The sequence below is a fragment of the Oncorhynchus mykiss genome, chromosome 9 (assembly GCF_013265735.2).
Source record: "Oncorhynchus mykiss isolate Arlee chromosome 9, USDA_OmykA_1.1, whole genome shotgun sequence".
Classification (NCBI taxonomy): domain Eukaryota; kingdom Metazoa; phylum Chordata; class Actinopteri; order Salmoniformes; family Salmonidae; genus Oncorhynchus; species Oncorhynchus mykiss.
The window spans coordinates 25,643,514-25,664,060 of NC_048573.1; the positions used below are offsets into that span (position 1 = coordinate 25,643,514).

General features: G+C 41.3%; 1 protein-coding gene across 2 annotated transcripts; it reads left to right on the forward strand.

The window, feature by feature from the left end:
• Positions 1-9,749: 9,749 nt before the first annotated feature.
• On the forward strand, positions 9,750-18,636 carry LOC110531830. Of its 2 annotated transcripts, XM_021615273.2 has the most exons (6): positions 9,750-10,438; positions 10,582-10,691; positions 11,238-11,349; positions 11,485-11,603; positions 15,698-15,793; positions 16,132-18,636. In XM_021615273.2, exons 1-6 carry the CDS (start codon positions 10,165-10,167, stop codon positions 16,840-16,842), a joined length of 1,422 nt encoding a protein of 473 aa, XP_021470948.2. In that variant the 5' UTR covers positions 9,750-10,164; the 3' UTR covers positions 16,843-18,636. The 2 variants fall into 2 exon arrangements, with proteins under 2 accessions (XP_021470948.2, XP_021470949.1); XM_021615274.2 differs by lacking the exons at positions 15,698-15,793; positions 16,132-18,636 and adding an exon at positions 14,493-15,571 and having other exon boundaries at positions 9,792-10,438.
• The last annotated feature ends 1,911 nt before the right edge of the window (positions 18,637-20,547 follow it).

Genomic DNA, 20,547 nt, shown 5'->3' on the forward strand with positions numbered 1-20,547 from the left:
GCAGTCATGAAGTAGAGAGAATATGCATTTGGAATTGAGAAAGAGTCAGCGCTGATGCTCTGAAACCATAGCAACCCACACGGCTAAAGTGTAAAACTGCAATAAACTGCAAATGCGCACCGGTGGGAGTGACCAGGCTCAACCCATTTGATTCATACATAGGCATTACCAGACAGTTTCACAATGTGCCTACTGAAAAACAAAACATGTTTTCATCATGAAAGGTTTTTTTTTTTTTTTTTATAAAAATGTAAAAAAGTTGAGGGATATATTTTGTCGTGTTTATTGTGCAGGTGAAAATGAGTGTTCTTCACTCTTCCCCCTATTTGGGCTACCGAATGGTGCAGCGGTCTAAGGCACTGCATCTCAGTGCTAGAGGCTTCACTACAGACCCTGGCTGTATCACAACCGGCCGTGATTGGGAGCCTCATAGGACGGCGCACAATTGCCCCAGCGTTTTCCAGGTTAGGGTTTGGCCGGTGTAGTTATTGTAAATAAGTATTTGTTCTTAACTGACTTGCCTAGTTAAATAAAGGTTAAATACATTTAAAAAAAAAACATTTAGCAATTTCCCTCTCAGTCTTCACCCCACGCAGTAGGTGGCGACAATGTAACATTATAGGCTATAGTCCACTGTAGAACCTCACCGAAGAAGAAGGAGGACGAGGGAGGAGGAGTACAGTCGTGGCCAAAAGTTTTGAGAATGACACAAATATTAATTTCCAGTTGTCTGCTTCAGTTTTCTGCTCTGGTTGACAGAGGAAGAACAATGATTCCAAGCACCACCCTTTTGAAGCTTCCAGTCTGTTATTCAAACTCAATCAGCATGACAGAGTGATTTCCAGCCTTGTCCTCGTCAACACTTACACCTGTGTTAACGAGAGAATCACTGACATGATGTCAGCTGGTCCTTTTGTGGCAGGGCTGAAATGCAGTGGAAATGTTTTTAGGGGATTCAGTTATTTGCATTGCAAAGAGGGACATTGCAATTCATTTAATCACTCTTCATAACATTCTGGAGTATATACAAATTGCCATCATACAAACTGAGGCAGCAGACTTTGTGAAAATTTATATTTGTGTCATTCTCTAAACTTTTGGCCAAGACTGTACAGGGTCACAGAGTTTCTTAACCCATAGGCGCTACATCGCAAGACTTTCGGGAACGCTTCTGAAACGGACCAGGCCAGGGTTTGGTGTTTGAGAAGTCAATGAAAGAAGTGTAAAATGATTGCTGATTTTCTCGAAATCTAAAAGGCACAACCTAGATTCGAGACAATGTCTTAAGTAGTTGAACATGTTACTAAAACCTCGTGAAAGCGCCAAACTGACACGTTATAACTTTCGTCAAAACAACTTTTATAGGAGTGTCTTTGATTTGACTGCCAGCACATGGGCAGTTCGGCGCCAGACCACCGTTAGACCCGATGACGTGTTTTTACGCATGGGCTTTGCTTGCCAACGTCGCCATGATATCGCCTACAAGTGTGATCGGGGATTTCTATTGGAGAAGCAGTTTTGGTCTGTACTGTTTGACAGGGTCGTCCCTAATTACCACAGCCACAAAGACGTAATTATGGCTTAATCCCGCTAATGTATCTTCCTAAAATCAGATTGTAAACCTACCCCTAAACACACTGCTAACCTTATGTATAACCCTAACTTTAAATAAACCAAAAGCATTTTTTTTGTTTTGTTATGAATTTGTACGATATAGCCACTTTGTGGCTGGGGTAACTATCGACATCCAAAGGACAGTAGCTAGCTAGACCTATGTGAGGCTGGCCACAAGAATGGAATTTGCGGTTCCCCTTCAAAATAAAAGTAATTGAAAGTGATGCAAATAGATACAAACAAGTGGAATCATGACATATTTGGACCAGACAATGCTAAACATGGTTGGAATGTTGTTATATAATTTCAACAAATACAATAATTAGTTACTTTGACAAAAAAAAGTCACATCAGTTGAAATTGCACTGTGGATGTATTATACTTCAGAATTGGGGTCATACTTATATTTCACTGTACAGCCTTACCTATTGAATGTGGATCAATAAAATTGAGTATCAGTCTACTCAGTGACACCCACAGCAGACAACTGTGAAGAGATTATACAAATATGAGCGCAAATCACCTCCCCATTCAGCCTATTGTGCGTATTGACCTTTATATTGCACTGTAAAGCCTTACCTATGGATTGTGGATCAATAAAATGGGCTATAGGTTTACTTAGTAACATCCACAGTAGACAACTGTGAAGAGATAAGAACTACGATGCTAATATTTGTGTTATTGCGGGACTTTGACTGTGGGAAATAACCTCCCGTCAGACTATCGTGAGTATTTACATTCACATTGCACTTTACAGCCTTACCAATGTATTGTGGATACATGAAATGGGCTATCAGTCTACTCAGTGACACCCACAGAACACAAATGAGTAGAGATTACACAAATTGTTTCTTTAAATAAATACTGATTAAAACATTATTTCTGTTGCAATTTGTCATTATTCAGAATTGTGTTCTCTGCGTGTCACCGAGTATGACTTCTAATAAGACAAAGGCCAAGTAGTAATTACTTGTATTTTCTCACAAATTACAATTTGGAGAGATGGGCTATATGGGCCATGAATCAGTCCAAAACCCAAGTATAAAAAGCAAACATTTTGATTGATTGCGACCAAGGTGGGTTTGAAAATTGTTTGAAGACAATGCATACTTGGGGTAATATAAACCTATAACAACATGATTTTACTAAGATACTGGCCGTAACAAATATTTAATTTGTCAGGCCAAGAGATCGACCTGATTTGTTTTTTGTCATGGCTGGCCAATCTTGGGCTGATTTTAATGTGTAAAATACACAGCTGGCTCATTATCATTAGGTTAATCTAGGTTGTTCTATGGGGTTCCATATGTGCCAATACTGTATTGTATTGCTGATGTCTATTGTTTTGTCGTTTGCTATTCACCATGCACAGGTTGATGTCATTTGCTATTATGCACAGGTTGATGTTGTTTGCTATTATGCACAGATTGATCACATTGTCTATTGCTTCATTTCATGCTCTAGCTTCCTGACCTGTCCCATTGTCGATCACTTGTTCAATACCCCAGTGGCGTGTATTGATGGAAGCCTGGCTTCCCCAAAGATGTAGTAAGGAAAAAATGAAATAATTTCTTTCATCGCTCTGTTTCATAATTTTTCTTCAATTCACAAGAGGCTGAATGCATCTCACCAGAGAAAGCATCCGAGTGAGTGAAACAGCGCCCCCCTGTCTCAGTATGTGTTGCCCATTTAGCTGATGCTGTCTTGTCAAAAAGAGTATGACATGTTTGCCGCCCGTAGCATTGAATGCAAGGGAAGCCAGTAAGCATTTGGCCTCCCTTGATAATTAAAACAAATAAAATAATAATAGCCAACCAGCGTTGAGCTAAACTGAGCGAGCTTAACTGTGAATGGTCCTGGTGCATCAACAACAACAAAAAGTGTCAAGGGAGGACAGTTTGGATTTGGCTTCACACCAATCATATAACATCAAAAGCCAAACGTCATTGATTGAAAAACTTGAATTGTTGCATCTTGTTGTGTTGTTGTCCTCTGGTGCCTAGCTAGCTAAAATTGACCCTTTCCTAAATCAGCCATGGATGAAGATATGAATTTGGACTTATAATCGTGATTCCTTATCCAACCATCATTTCATACACTGTGCCCCTGGCCTGAGAGGATGGAAGTTCAATATGTAGCTAGATGTAGCAAGTAAGCTAATGTTAACTAGCTAGCTCATTGTTGCCCATGAAAGGAAGTTAGGCTAGCAAGCAACCAGCTTTATCCAGGTAGCCTAGGACAACAAAAACGAATAGTGTATATTGTATGACAGAGTCATAGACTGTTTTGGCAACATGAAAGAGAGGAGGATGGCATTGGCATTTGTGCATGCATTTTTCTACAAGTAGGGTGAGTCAACATGTTTTTTCTACTTGCACATAAATCAGTACCATGGACAGCCACATCACATTTAGCTTACGTTGATTGGACTAAATCGTTTTTGGTATCTTTTAGTTGTCACTGTATTAGACTAAGCGTAGGTGATTTGATGACGTTGAAATTGAAATGGAGCTGGAATAGTGAACGGACCTCCTATTTTCTTTGCTGGTTGTGGTAACTCTCCGTGGTTCTAAATCAATAGTTAATCAAACATTAATTATTATCTCTTAGATGTAAAGTACCTTGTTTAGGGGACCTGTGAGGTTCTGGTACCGGTTCTGACTTACATTTTCGCTTATAAATCGATCTGTGGGCACTGTATTGAGCCCTGGTTCCCACACAGAGTATATTTTCTGAGCCAGTGTGATGTAGGATGTGAAATCTGAAACACTTGAAGCTGGAATGTCCCTCTTCCCATTTAATTCGCTCATCCAATTGTCCGTCAACTTCTGGCTGAACCCTACATCACAGCCACTGACAAAGCACATGCCTGCAATCGTTAAATCGTAGCGCATCAGGAAAGAGTGGTTTCATCATGGTAGCACATTCAGGGAACAATTTATAGCCATTCATCTAAAATAATTCATAGATTTTAAACAAAAAACACTTTTGTTTGTCATACATGGACAAACTCAAAGAAATTTACTTTTTCAGGACACTGTCTTTCAAAGATAATTTGTAAAAATCAAAATAACTTCACAGATCTTCATTGTAAAGGGTTTAAATACTGTTTCCCATGTTTGTTCAATGAACCATAAAGAATTAATGAACATGTACCTGTGGAACAATCATTAAGACACTAACAGCTTACAGACGGTAGGCAATTAAGGTCACAGTTATGAAAACTTAGGACACTAGAGGCCTTTCTACTGACTCTGAAAAACACCAAAAGAAAGATGCCCAGGGTCCCTGCTCATCTGTGTGAACGTGCCTTAAGCATGCTGCAAGGAGGCATGCAGATGTGGCAAGGGCAATAAATTGCAATGTCTGTACTGTGAGACGCCTAAGACAGCGATACAGGGAGACAGGACAGACAGCTGATCGTCCTCGCAGTGGCAGACCACGTGTAACAACACCTGCACAGGATCGGTACATCTGAGGTGGAGGGTCCGTCATGGTCTGGGGCGGAGTGTCACAGCATCATCGGACTGAGCTTGTTGTCATTGCAGGCAATCTCAATGCTATGCGTTACGGGAAAGACATCCTCCTCCCTCATGTGGTACCCTTCCAGCAGGCTCATCCTGACATGATCCTCCAGCATGACAATGACACCAGCCATACTGCTCATTCTGTGCGTGATTTCCTGCAAGACAGGAATGTCAGTGTTCTGCCATGGCCAGCGAAGAGCCCGGATCTCAATCCCATTGAGCACGTCTGGGATCTGTTGGATCGGTGGGTGAGGGCTAGGGCCATTCCCCCCAGAAATGTCCGGGATCTTGCAGGTGCCTTGGTGGAAGAGTAGGGTAACATCTCACAGTAAGAACTGACAAATCTGGTGCAGTCCATGAGGAGGAGAAGCACTGAGGTACTTAATGCAGCTGGTGGCCACACCAGATACTGACGGTTACTTTTGATTTTGACCCCCGCCCTTGTTCAGCGACATATTATTACATTTATGTTAGTCACATGTCTGTGGAACTTGTTCAGTTAATGTCTCAGTTGTTGAATCTTGTTATGTTCATACAAATATTTACACATGTTAAGTTTGCTGAAAATAAACAGTTGACAGTGAGAGGACTTTCTTTTTTTGCTGAGTTTATTAATATGAGACGAAAGGTGAGTTCCTAATGAGTTCAGGAAGCCAAGCTAGATCTCTGTGAGACATTCACAGTGATGGGGGCAGACATTTTCATTCAAATAGACCTTTAGAAAATCTCCAACACTAATCATACAAATATGAATTTTACAGTCATAAGGAAGGTGAAATCATATAGTTAGTCGTATTATAATTTGATTATACTATATTTCGAAAGCATATAAGTAATTTCAAGCCTTATTCCTACAGTTTTGTTGAATAGGAAATACATACGAAATTATTTTTGTTTAGGGCCCTCTCATGATAAATAATTTATTTTGGAGATGACATTACATTTAGTTACATTTAACTGGTTTTAACTTGCTTGACCATGCAACTGTTTGTTACATGCAATATGCTTTGTGGACTTCACCGGACAGATTTTGCTCAGATTTTGTGGTGAAACAAAGATGTGGTTGAATTTATTCTGTCACTGTTTCTTCTTATTTGCTTGGCCTATCACAGTGACAAGGCATATGAACTAACAAGTTATAAAGCAAACAACGGAATTATAACAACACATAGGTTGTAATGTGGCTTTTTTTAGGTTGTAAAATGGAATTTTTTCTCCCCCGGGCTTGGCTTCCCAGTGACCTTACCCTTCTAATTTACTTAATTTTGTGGTTAGAGTCAAATACTTTCTGTGGCACACACTGCTGGTCAACATGAGCTACCAAAATGATTCTGAAGTGTGCCAGGCCTTGCAGTCCCAAGATAGAAGGGAGGAATGGAAATATTTAACACGAATAACAAGTAAACAAGTAACAGAATCGATCTTCTCAGTACCTGTTAGTGTATTAAGTTGACACAGACCAGAATAATTATTTTATGTGGGGTCCTTTACTTGCATATTGGTTGGCCTCCTGCTACAATGTTGTGAACGTATGACAGGTATTGCTTGCAGTTGCATGCATGTTACAGAGGCTGAAGCTAAACATTTAACAAATAGATAAGCTATTTTGCTTACTGTTGAAGAATGATAAATAGCCAGACTTGTCGTGTTTTACTGTAAAGTTTATATTGCATGCATTAGGACTTCTGGTATTTAATTTCTAATGATCAGGCTTGCATTGCATACAATCATACTACTATAACACCCATTCATATTATTAAATGACTGATGGTCAAGATAGCTTGGTTTATATTCAACTCATGCATTGATAACTAATATTGCTAGGCGATATGATGCAATATAACTCGATTAGAAGGCCTAAGCTACTTCATCCTAATGTAAGCTAAATGCATTGGATACAAAACAATCACTGGCATATTGTAAAGGATAACATGTCCAATTTAATTATTTGCATGCATATAAAACAATAATATATTACATTAAATGACTACACTATTGTACTATTATTGCCTTTCTCTCCTTGAAGGGTATTAGAAAGATGAACTACAGCCCCCAGATGCCCAAGCTTCAAAACCAGAACTTTGGAGAATGGCGAGACATGAACACTTGTCATTTTTTATAAATATTACCACTTATTGGTAGTTTACAAAGCAAACTATAAAATATGTTTCATGCGTGCTTTTTTTTCCAGATCTCCCAAGTATCCTTATAGAACTTCTGATATAGTAAGTATATACACTTGTGTTTACAGAAATATATGGAGATCAATGAAACTCTGGAAAATCATCTGAACACATGCATACTATGATTGACAGTCCATGCTGTAGAATGGTTCATGAAGTATATTTTTCATCGCGTCGACCTAACGTTCGAAAATCCATTTGTCCTTAGGAATGCAATCTTTGTTTGTGTACCCCACACGGCCCCCACGTGTTTGCCCAAGAGGGTTTCATCGACAATAGGTTAAAAATGGGTCGATGCGCGTGAGGGCCCCCACCGACCTAGAGGACTGGGTCATCTCGCTCTCCAAGGCCAACAACAGTAAGGACTTTAATCAGGTCAACACTCGCAAGGACAGACGGTATTCCAGAGCGCGTTCTCAGAGCACACGCAGAACAGCTGGCAGGGATATTCATGGTTATTTTCAAACTTTCCTTGTTCCAGTCTGTAATCTCCACGTGTTAAACTGACCAGCACCATTCCTGTTCCCAAAAACCTCCCTGTAGCACTCAAATCTGTAATCATGAAGTGCTTTGAAAGGCTGGATATGGCACACATTGACTCCATCATCCCAGACACCCTAGACTCCAATATGCATACTGCTCCAACAGATCCATAGGACAATCTCAATTGCACTCCACACTGCCCTCACCCACTAAGATAGGTATCCCTCTTATGTGAGAATGCTGTTCATTGACTACAGCACAGCGTCCAAAACTATTGTCCCCTCCAAGCTCAAAACCAAGCTTAGGACCCTGGTACTGAACACCTCCCTCTGCAACTGGGTCCTGGACTTCCTGACAGCTGACTCCAGGTAGTGAGGGTAGGCAACATCACCTCCGCCACTCTGACCCTCAACATGGGATGTGTGCTTTGTGTCCTCCTATAGCTCCTGTTCACCCACAACTGCATGACCACTCACAACTCCAACACCATCATTAAGTTTGCTAAAAACAACATGGTAAGCCTGATCACCGGAGGCAATGGGACAGCCTACAGGGAGGAGGTCAGTGACCTGGCAGTGTGGTTCCAGGACAACAACCTCTCAATGTCAGTAAGAACAAGGAGCTGATCGTGGACTACAGGAAACGGAGGGCCCAGCACGCCCCCATCCACACTGATGGGGCTGCAGTGGAGCTGGTTGAGCGGTTCAGGTTTCTCGTGTACAAATCACGTACACTTGGTATGGCAACAGCACCGCTCTCGATCGCATGGCGCTACAAAGGGTGGTGCAGAAAGCCCAGTACATCACTGGGGCTGAGCACCCTGCCATCCAAGACCTCTATTTCAGGCGGTGTGAAAGGAAGTTCCAGAAAATCATTAAAGATTCCAGCCACTCAAGTCATAGACTGTTCTCTCTGCTTCCACTAGTTTCCTCCTATAAACTGTAACTCAGTAAAATCTTTGAACTTGTTGTATGTTGTGTTAATATTTTTGTTCAGTATATACACCTTGTTCAACTATTCATGGTCTACAATTGAGTTCACAATTAGTTGATTGAGGTGTTAGTGAAGGGCTGGAACAAATACCTGTAAACTCCTGTCCTGTGTAAAAACAACAACAACCGGTGGTTGTCAAGACTACATTTTCCCTCATGTACTAAACAAGCTTTTGAGGTTCCTCCCCTTGTTATGTACCCCACTTGGGGATGACTTATTTTGTACAATGGACTGTGTTCTAAAGACTCATGCACAGATACAGGAAAGCCAATAAGTTAATATTTCTTACAATTACAAGTATTGTCTCCCCACGGTTCTGGTTTTGAGGCTTGGGCAACTGGGGGCTGCAGTTCATCTGTCTAATCCCCTGCAAGGAGAGAAAGGCATTAATAATATTAGAATGTTGTATTCATTTAATTTAATATATACTGAACAAAAATGTAAAAGCAACATGCAACAAGTTCATAGATGGAAATCAGTAAATTTAAATAATGTCATTAGGCCCTAATATATGGATTTCACATGACTGGGCAGGGGCTCAGCCATGGGTGGACCTGGGAGGGCATAGTCCCACCCACTGAAGAGCCAGGCCCAGCCAATCATAATTAGTTTTTCCCACAAAAAGTATTTATTACCTACAGAAATACTCAGTTTCATCAGCTGCCTGGGTGGCTGGTCTCAGATGATCCCGCAGGTGAAGAAGCCAGATGTGGAGGTCCAGACGTGGTTACACATGGTCAGCGGTTGTGAGGCCGGTCAGATGTACTGCCAAATTCTCTAAAACAATATTGGAGGTGGCTTATGCTAACATTAAATTATCTGGCAACAGCTTTGTTGGACATTCCTGCACTCGGCATGCCAATTGCATGATCCCTCAAAACTTGAGACACACATGGCATTATGTTGTGTGACAAAACTGCACATTTTAGAGTGGCCTTTTTTTTGTCCCCAGGTGCACCTGTAACAATGATGCTGTTTAATCAGCTTCTTGTTGTGCCACACTTGTCAGGGGGGTGGATTATCTTGGCAAAAGGCAATTATCTTGCTCACTAAACAGGGATGTAAACACATGTGTGCAACATTTTAGAGAAATAAGCCTTTTGTGCATATGTAATATTTCTAGGATATTGTATTTCAGCTCATGAAACCAACACTTTACATGTTGCGTTTATATTGTTGTGTACAAAACACTAAGAACACCTTTGTAGTATTGAGTTGTCCCTCAATGAGGGACTTTTATTTTTAAAAACGAACAGCAAATTCCCCTATTGTGGCTAGCTTCACATAGGTGCTAGCTAGCACTATCACCTTCAAACTACTTAGCACGTTCACATACTTGCCATTGTATAAAGAAAGAGACAACCATGGCGAATTGTGACTATTTACAAACTCAGCTAACCTCTGTTTTGAACTCGCTTGTTAAAATTGCGGTCGTGGAACTACTGCGAATTGTGGAGGATAGCGCCGTTGAACTTCGTCTGGAGGTGTCCAAGAGTAAATTTGAGAACGAAGCACTGAAAATTGAGAACGAGTCTAACAAAAACAAGTTGCAGAGTTTGGAAGCAGAACTGTGGACAGCGGGAAATCGACCATGTTCCATGTGTTATCGTTGTGTTGGAACTCCAGCTCGCGGTAAAGGTAGGGCAATTTGCTAACGTTAGTTTATTCGCTTGCAATGATGGAGGCGTTACAAACTGGACAGTGCATATGGATAAGCAAGAGACAGCATCTAGCTAGTTGACGTTCGCTTGCTAATGGTGTTTCTTCTGTTTGTGGCCCAGGTGGATGCGTCAGCCCCAAAATAGATGGAGATGCTGCTGGTCCTCCTAATTCTTCAGAGGAGGACAATGCATCATCATGGTTGCAACAATCTGCTCATACCATGGACGAGGTACAAGTAGCTAGCTGTCTAACCTATATTGCTACCAAGCTAATGTCATAACAGCAGTCTGTCACCTAATATATTTAGCTAGTTAGATGCCAGCCCTTGATAATTATTCTGTTCTATTACACATAAGTCGGACTGTTAAGAGTTTAAGAGCCCCGGACACTCAATCTGAACATTAAGACGCATTGCTTGCGGTACTGTACGGTTTTAGAAGCATAATGACCTTATTTTTCATACCAGCTAGAAATAATATCCAATAAACAAAAAGGTTCAATTGATACACCTGTTTATAGGGCTATCGCCATATTACAGCGTGTGTTTATGAAAGACCGAGCAACCGCCTGTGCGGATGAGCTGTCTAGCGTTCTCTGAACACCTGTGTGTAACGGAAGAAGGCCGCCAGAAATTCACGTTTATAAGAGTAACGTTACATCTAGCCCAGGAGTAAAATCTTGGACTACATAGATGCATAATTTGCATCCCATGTGCATATTCTTTCATGGTCTGTATGCAAACATGTGGGACTTCATTCCACTGTACTTGATTCAGACTACAGCAGCCATGGAGAGGGATGGGATTCAAATCGTTGTCATTAAGAACGAAGCGGGGCATGAAGGCACACACAGGAAGAAGGACCCACAGGCTGGAATTTCAACAGAAGGTAGCAATTCACGTTTGCCTCATGTCGAAAGTGTTGTTACATCAGATTGTATCAGGTCCCATTGTCGATGATTTGAAATAATGTCCTTCAAACTGTCATACACCTCACTTACAAAGCTTGTGTCTCTGTTTGCAGGTGAGCAGCCGTGTCCCAAAGTGGACATGGTGTATGGCAAGGAGTGGAGCCAAAGCCTGTGGCGAGACAGAGATGCTGTCAAGGAGGACTCTGCAGGACCATCGGTGACCCATCGACAGGTCAGTTCTCTTTCTAAGGCAGAGGTCCTTATCGGGTAAAGACATGTAGGCTTTACATACAGAAGCTGTTGACATGGTTGGGAGTGTCCGATTGAGACCTACAGCCACAGAATTAGATTAGAAAATGTTTCTCTATGTCTTTAGTGCAAAATGTGATGACGCAAGTGCATCATATGATAACTTTTAGATATTAACTTTACTTCTGGCATGCAAAAACATTTGGGGACCATTTCAACAGTGGACTAATGAAACAATACTGCATGGTTCTTTTGAGTAAAATATCCCTTTTAAGTAGATAAGTCTCATACCTTCTCTGGCTACTTCACTTGACTGAGTTCACATTCCAATCACAACAGACTCAGAGCCTTTGACAATGAATGGGAAAGAAAACGAAAGGATGTAACGCAAACTCAGAGTTGACAGAAGTGAACTTTGAGGCAGGAGTATGATGGCAAGAACAGTAGTGATGTAATAATTCACTTAAAATGTACATGTCCCCCGGTTCAAATGTTTTAAGAGGAGCCAAACCGATTGAACATTGTGAATCACCGGTTCACTAATGTTTTTTTAGTCATTGTTATATTCTGAAAATATCTTATTTATTGTGACTGAATTGATGCTTCCCCTCCTTCGGTTCAGTAGCCTATGAACTTTTATGCTTGTAACTGTATGACTGTCAGATAACAACTGTGCGCACAGTTCGGGAGACAGCTGCTCGAGCCAACGAGAGGTAGGCCTATCGCTGTTCCAATAGGCTATTCATACATCTGCGTGGCATCTTTAACATTCAGATGCTTATAAAATGTCTTTCACAATGTCATAAATCAGACTTTATTAGTTTAGTGACAAGCAATGTAATTTGCTTGTCAATAAACTAATTGTTACCAAATGCACTGTAGAAAATTGTGTTTTACCGGAGTTGTGTAGCCTAGGGGCGTGGACACAACTCACATCCAACTGCAGATTGGGGCTTTCAGTCAAATTCTATTTAGATTACTCAGGTTCGCCATAAGAAATAGTATTGGTAGTTTTTCGTTAAACAATCATTTTTACCGGAACAGGTTAAGACGGCAACATTTTCTGGAGCTGAGCATGGTATAATTCATTGGTCAAAGCATAAAATTCCAAATGGTATAACCATTCGATTTTGAGACCCCGTAAAATCCAAAGCTTCGTTATATTAATTGGCTAATGCCAGGCTAATTTCTAAAGATAAATATTGTCAGGACGAGCTCACTATTTTTTTATCAGTAAAAATGAGAAGTTGGGTGATGGTGATTTCAGATTAGAAAGTGTGGGGGGGGGGGGGGGGGGGGTCAAAAAGCATAAATTGCCCACACCCCTAATCTGATAGTGGGATGGAGGATGCTCTGTCTGCCCTATGGCTCAGGGGCAGTGCTATCCGGGATCCTTGGGACGTCCCTACCCTAATTTTCTTATTATTCTTTAATAAAAAGTTAGCTGTACAATCTGCTTCCTGCTGTTTAGGGAAAGGCAAGACCTATTTCTATTATTATTATTATTTTTAAAAGCCCACTTTAATTGTTAGCTTTTTAACTAGCTCATTGGTTTTTTAAACTTTAAAATCCTAGTCAATCCAAAAGCCCAGATTTTTATAGGTGGGAACCCGATCAATAGGAGAACCATTTAATAAATAAATTGAGTGTACAAAACATTAAGACCACCTGCTCGTTCCATGACAGACTGACCAGGTGAATCCAGGTGAAAGCTATGATCATTTGATGTCACCGGTTAAATCCACTTCAATCAGTGTAGATGAAGGGGAGGAGACAGGTTAAAGAACGATTTTAAGCCTTCAGACAATTGAGACATGGATTGTGTATATGTGCCATTGAGGGTGAATGGGCAAGACAAAAGATTGAAGTGCCTTTGAACGGGGCATGGTAGTAGGTGCCAGGCACACCCGTTTGTGTGTCAAGAATTGCAACGCTGCTGGGTTTTTCATGCTCAACAGTTTCCCGTGTGTATCAAGAATGGTCCACCACCCAAAGGACATCCAACCAACTTGACAACTGTGGGAAGTATTGGAGTCAACATGGGCCAGCATCGTTGTGGAACACCTTCGAGACCTTGTAGAGCCCATGCCCTGACAAATTGAGGCTGTTCCTAGGGAAAAGGGGGTGGGCGGGTGCAACTCAATATTAAGGTATTCCTAATGTTTTGTACACTATATGTAGTCCATCTGATTTTTTTGTTTTTGCGAGAATTAGAGAACAACATATTTAATCTTGGCCAACCAGGGCATTTTGTGAGGCAACAAAGTCAGATTGCAGCTCTAACAACACCTGGTCTACAGTTGGGGCAATAACATACATTACATTATAGTCTGCATAGATTAATATTACAAGTTAACAGACCAATATTATTTATGTAAAGAGAACATGTCCCAGTACCGAACCCTGTAGTACACCTTCATTAATATCCAGGAACTTAGACTTAACACCATCAGAAATTACAATGTTCTGTCTGACAATTCTCAAACCACTTGCAAGAAGCCTAGTACAGGCCTATTTTAGTTGACCTTTGAATTAAATTGCGATGGGCAACACTGTCAAAGGCCTTCGAACAGTCTATAAATAAGGCAGCACAGTGATTTTTATGATCTAAGCAATTTAACACATCTAAAACAAGAGTAGCAGCTGAAACTGTGCTATGCCCAGGTCTAAAACCAGATTGGTGGACATTAACCATAACCCTAACCATTTTTAAAGTTACACTTCAATGGGGTAGGGTGTCCCAGGGATCCCGGATAGCACGGCTCTATGGCTCAGCTCCGGTACCTACACACACCATTGATGCGCACAAACACACACTTTTTATTTGATTTCTCTAACACGCTGATTGAAAAACATAGCTCTCTCTCCACAGTGGCTTACACCTGGGCAGTCAAGCTCTGTGGACTTACGAAATCTGCGCCGGCGCCGAAGAGTAAGAACTCAACCGCACCCGCAAAGGAGAGGGACCTACCTCAGGTACACCCCCGAGCAAAGGGCCAAGATTGCGCGGATGTGCATGGAGGTGGGTGCACAGATGGCCGCAGCCATGATGTCTGAGGAATTGGGAAGACGCATCAGCCCCAACACTGTGAGGTCCATGAGGATCAGCTACGAACAGACGGTCGAAAGCATGGGCGTCCAGAAAGTGGAAGACCTACCCCATTTGAGGCCATTCAGAACAGACATGTTTGATGAGGAGATTACTCGCTTCGTAATGGTGAGGAAAAGAGCTGGAGGTCAGGTTAGCCCATCCATGCTGATGGTAGCCACACGAGACATTGTGATGCGCAGAAACCCAGAGATGCTGGCAGAGAATGGCGGTCATATCCTAATCAGCACAAATTGGGCCCGTTGTTGGCTCCGGCGGTTGGCAGGAAATAGAATCACGTCAAAGAGGTAGTGAAGATATTGCAGGAGTCCTCTACTGTTAGGACAGTGTTTTTACATTAATGATAATTCCTCGTGTTTGTGTGTTGAAGTTAAGGAAGACGTAACATTCCGTGTTGACTGGTGTCCAGTGTGGTTAGGAGAATCTGCATGCAGTATGTAACTGGATGCCATTGTGCTGTGTTCTCTGAAGTTAGTGTTGGCAGTTCATATCTTTAGTATTTACATTTTATGAATATTCAAACTTTTTGAAGCGAACTATTCAGATAAATGCTTTTCAAATTTTGTAAGGGGATGGATGGGTTTAGTGTTATAACAATGTTATGTAACTTGGCTTATGTGTTGTATGAGGTAACCACATACGCTTTCGTTTGCTTTTTATGTATATTGATGTGTGTGTATATAGTGTAATTGATGTTATCATGCAAGGTATCATGCAAGGCTCAGCTGCAAAAGAGACCATGATATCAGCATGACTCCCTGCTTAAATAAAAGTTAAATTAAATCAAGTTGTTTATGAAAATAAATATATATACACACCTCAAAATCCTTAGTGCCTCTTATGTTTTATTTCTTTAGTACCTTAGCGTGTGTGTGAGAGAATGTGTTCCCACTACAGAGAAGCATCGGCATGTGCCATGGAAAAAGTAACAAATGAAAGCTGTAACATGTAATATGTCAAACACACAGGTCAAGACTGTTTCGGCTCAGAAAAGGCGGAGTGTTTGTGTAAAGAAGTCCGTCATAGAAGATGAACCTGCTGACTCATCAAATGCTGGTACCCAGGTACATCAAAATGAACCTCTTTCCATTATTTGTGGAGGGGGGGGGGGGGCTGCTTGTTGCACTCAGAATGTGAGAAGAAAAATGATGCTTCTGATCGGTCAAGCCCTGAGTGAGGCTGATTACTCAGAATCAAGTACATTTACTTTACCCGGAATATGACTTAGTGAATAGGTGCTGCCAGCAATGGACAATGTACAAACAGAATACAGACTAGTAGAAGGTAATTAATGGAAAGGTGCAGTGTTGGGCTCAAATGCGTTGTATCAGGTACAACTTCAGTATATGGAAATGTATGTGTAGACAGTGTGACAAACATTCCTCTTGGTCTTTCTCCACAGCACCAGAACACCACTGAATCCTGTGATGTGGAGAAAAGTTGTGCATTTGGAAGTTTTGAACCAGAAAGTTGTTTGAACTTTGAAGAAAACCACTTCTTGACTTCACCAGTCAACATCATGGTCCCAAAATGTGTGAAGCTACCAGGTGCAGCAGCTGTCATGGACACCCAATTAGACAAGTCCATGGACTTTGACAACATGAACAACTCCGGAAGAAAGAAGAGAGGGAGAAAAAATGGCCCCTGTAAAGGCAATGTAAATTACTGTTTTGTATGTGGGGAGCCCCAATCGAAGATCTCCCGCCACTTGAAACAGCACGAGAAGGAAAATGCTGAAATTGCTTATGTCTTAAGTCTTGACATAGCTTCAAGACAGAGGAAAGTGTTGCTGGAGAAACTGAGGAACAAGGGAAATTTCCAACACAACACTAACGTCGTAAATAAGGGATCCGGGTGTCTCAAAGTAAAAAGGAAACCCAAACCGAATAGTGGCGCGAAGAGATTTGAACCTTGTCTTTACTGTAAAGGTATGTTCATTTGGCAAGATGTGCGGAGGCACATGGGAAGATGCCCTTGTAGACCTGAGGGGGGAGATAAAAACCAAGAGCATCATTTTGGCAAGAAGCAGTACTTACAGAGCTGCTACACTGGACGAGTGAGCAGCATGTTTAATAAAATTGATGTGCAGCTCACACCTGGGGGGGGGGATTAACTAGCACTTGTATTTTTGCCTCGCCACACTGTCTTTGCCCTCGTTTGGGTGCTAGCAAGCATGCTAGGCATCAACAGCCAATCCATTAGGGTCTAGAAGCTATAGTGAGATTAAATTGGTGCTGCGTAATCAATCAATCAAATGTATTTATTAAGCCCTTTTTATACATCAGCAGGTGTCACAAAGTGCTATACAGAAGCCCTACCCAAAACCCCAGATAGCAAGCAATGCAGAAGCACGGTGGCTAGGAAAAACTCCCTAGAAAGGCAGGAACCTAGGAAAAAACCAGGCTCTGAGGGGTGGCCAGTCCCCTTTTGTCTGTGCCGGGTGGCGATTATTAAGGCCAGATTGTTCTCCAAAATGTTCAAACGTTCATAGATGACCCGCAGGGTCAGATAATAATGACAGTGGTTGTAGAGGGTGCAACAGGTCAGTGTATTAAGAGTAAATGTCACGACTTTTCATAGCTGGGCATTCAGAGGTCGAAATAGAAGGTGCGGTAGAGAGAGGGAGAGTTGAAAACAGGAGGTCTGGGACAAGGTAGCAAATCCGTTGAACAGGTCAGGGTTTCAACCACCAACTTACCATCCTGAGACAAGGTCGAGTATAGCCCACAAAGATCTCCACCGCCCGAGGAGACGACAAACCTGACAGGAAGATCACGTCAGTGACTCAACCCACCTAGGGACGGCAGGGAAGAGCACTAAAAAGCCAGTGACTCAGCCCCCGTAATAGGGTCAGAGGCAGAGAACCTAATGGAGAGGGGAACGGGACGAGACGAGTCTTCAATAAAGACAAAGGTGGAGACCGGGTCTGCGTCTCTCACGTGGATAGGTAGACCATTCCATAAAAATGTATCTCAATAGGAGAAAGCCCTGCCTCCAGCTGTTTGCTTAGAAATTATAAGGACAATAAGGCCTGCGTCTTGTGACCGTAGCATTTGTAGGTATGTACGGCAGGACCAAACCTTGAAATCAGCCTTCAAATACTCAGGCTAAGAGCTTTTGCATTAAGTTAATCTTTCTCAAATTAAGGTCCCGCTCTTTTCACGCAAACATTGCCCAACGCTCCCTGCCCAATTTCACTTATCTTCCACCCAAAATGAATGGCTTTCCGTAGTTTAATCGTCCACATCGTCTTTAGTTAAAAAAGTACCGTGAGAGCGTTTGATAAAGTGGCTCAAGCGTTCTCCAGGATACATTCTGTAGCAGCTAAATGTCTACAATGACGGTCTACTTTCGTTACACCAACGCTACGCCCCCAGTATAGCAGCTCTGTTAGGGGCTAAACTCATAAACCAGGTTGGAACCATAATGTGTAATACTCTATAAATTATCCCAATAGTGTTCAGAGTGGACTGTCAGATTTTGTTGTTTTGTTCTTTTAAAGAATTTCCCGATCTAGCCTCGGTTTAAATTCTCCTCCTCTCGACAGAATGAGATTTGGGTTTCGGAGGCGTGCTTTGGTGTGTTTGTTTGTGTGTGTTTTGGGAAGCGTTTGTACTTCCACCCTGCCAAAACATTAGTCACTCACCTTTCTAGATAACGTGAAACCGTGTTACCAGGTGTTGCCTTGAAGTAGATAGCAAGCTTTCCAACTTCTTTCGCCAATTAGCTTCAGCCGGCAGGTGTGTGACCGTGGCAGTTGGTTTGAATTTATTTGGTTAGCCTACCTGTGAGGCTAGCAGGAGTTAAAGTTCCTAGTCACTGCTGGTTTGGAGATGACATAGCCTAATACAGACAGAAGCATGTCTGTTCTACAAAATGTATTCCCAAATAAATGTATTCTCTAATATTTTATTTTCTGTTACGCTGTGTGTACTGAACTGACATGCATGATTGTTGATGACACTGATGTTCAGATGAAGCGAATTAAATAGTCTATAATGTGCACCAAAACAGCGCTTAACTCAAACAGCGGTGTGTAGCCTACCGTAGCTGGTAATTCAAAGCTTATACTTTATCACTCAGTATGTAACTTTCCAGTGCTACTATTTTTGCTGTAATGTTATTAAAATTTAGACAGCCCAATAGTATAATAGTTTACCTAGTTAGCTTGTGTGTTCTGTTTGCAAGATAAACATTCCACTCGAGCACAGTAGGTTGGTGGCACCTTAATTGGGGAGGATGGGCTCGTAGTAATGGCTGGAGCGGAATAGGTGGAATGGTATCAAATACAGCAAACATATGGTTTCCATGTGTTTGATGCCATTCCGGCCATTATCATGAGCCACCCCCCCCCCCCCCCACCCCCCCTTGGCAGCCTCCTGTGCCCTCAAGATGCATTCAAGTTGCTAGAGCCATAGAGGGAAAATTATTCTGACAAGTCAATGCACAAAAGTTCTATGTGCAATCGCAGGAAAACACTTTTGGCCTTTGTTGCTAAAACATGTTTAATTCACACAAACTTACTCAAAGTTTCAGTATTGATTATTTTAAATGCAAGAACATGTTAATTTGCTTTCATGAGCTTATTCTCTCACTGCCCTAAATTTAAGACAAGGGTTTTGCTATCTTGGAATTAAGAACATTTCCAATAACTTTATTTTCAGGAATCTAATTTCTTAACTTTTTGCTTAGTGCAATACATTTTTCAACAACTTTTTTGAGGAATACCAACTTTGCAAAATGTTCTTCTTAAGTCTATAGAAGAAGAAATGTCTTATGAATGCTTTGTGAATCTGGGTCCCTTGACTTTTTCCACATTTTGCCTTATTCTACAATTGATGGAGAAAAAACTCAATTTAATCCATCTACACACAATAATGACAAAGCAAAACAGTAAAAAAAAAAAAAAAATTGCAAATGTATAACAAACTGAAATTTCGCATTTACATCAGTACTCAAACCCTTTGCTATGAGACTTGAAATTGAGCTCGGGTGCATCCTGTTTCCATTAATCATCCTTGAGCTGTTTCTACAGTTGACAGTGCATGTCAGAGCAAAAACCAAGCCATGCTGTTCCTAGGCTGTCATTGTTAATAGGAATTTGTTCTTAACTGACTTGCCTAGTTAAAATAATGGTTAAATACAAAATAAATGGATGTCAAAGGAATTGTCCATAGGCCTCCGAGACAGGATTCGGCACAGATCTGGGGAAGGGTACCACAAAATGGCAATGGAGTAGAATGTCCTTTTTACAAGTAATCAGAACTGAGCTTCCCAGTTCATCTACATAAATTATCCCGGGGAGGACCCCGTACCATCTAAGCAAGGGGACTGGAATTGATAAAACTCGCAGTTTAACACACAAGATGAACCTCTTTCCCTAAAGTATGAAAGGGGAGGTTAACTTGGCCCCAGACAATCGATATAAAATCGACTAAGTTTCAGTCATGAGATTTTTTTGTTCTTTAACCAGAGTTAGGTACCGTCAATAAATTACACAATGTAAATGGGACAATATTTTCATGTTGCACACCTTTTAGTTGTCTAATTTAAATGCGTTCAATATTTATATGCATTTTTACAATTTATAGTTGGTTTGAAGTTGTCATTGAAATTTAGAGCTACTGACATTTTACAATATTGTCCCATGTAATTGTGTAATTTTCTGATGGTTCTTAACCTAGCCCCATTGGGGAATATCGAATGCCACAACAAATTGACAATGGGCATTATGCAGTCTATCATAGTCCAAAACGTGTATGCGTACACACTGCAGTGTTGTAGAATAAGGGACCGTTGACTTTCATACTTTTTTAAT

What these genes read in the sequence shown, in the direction of transcription:
- LOC110531830 (XM_021615273.2), top strand. Translation starts at nt 10,165, where the DNA reads ATGGCGAATTGTGACTATTTACAAACTCAGCTAACCTCTGTTTTGAAC. An exon ending in CTGCTCATACCATGGACGAG is followed by an intron (nt 10,692 to 11,237) that starts GTACAAGTAGCT and finishes TACTTGATTCAG; the next exon opens with ACTACAGCAGCCATGGAGAG. An exon ending in CATCAAATGCTGGTACCCAG is followed by an intron (nt 15,794 to 16,131) that starts GTACATCAAAAT and finishes CTTTCTCCACAG; the next exon opens with CACCAGAACACCACTGAATC.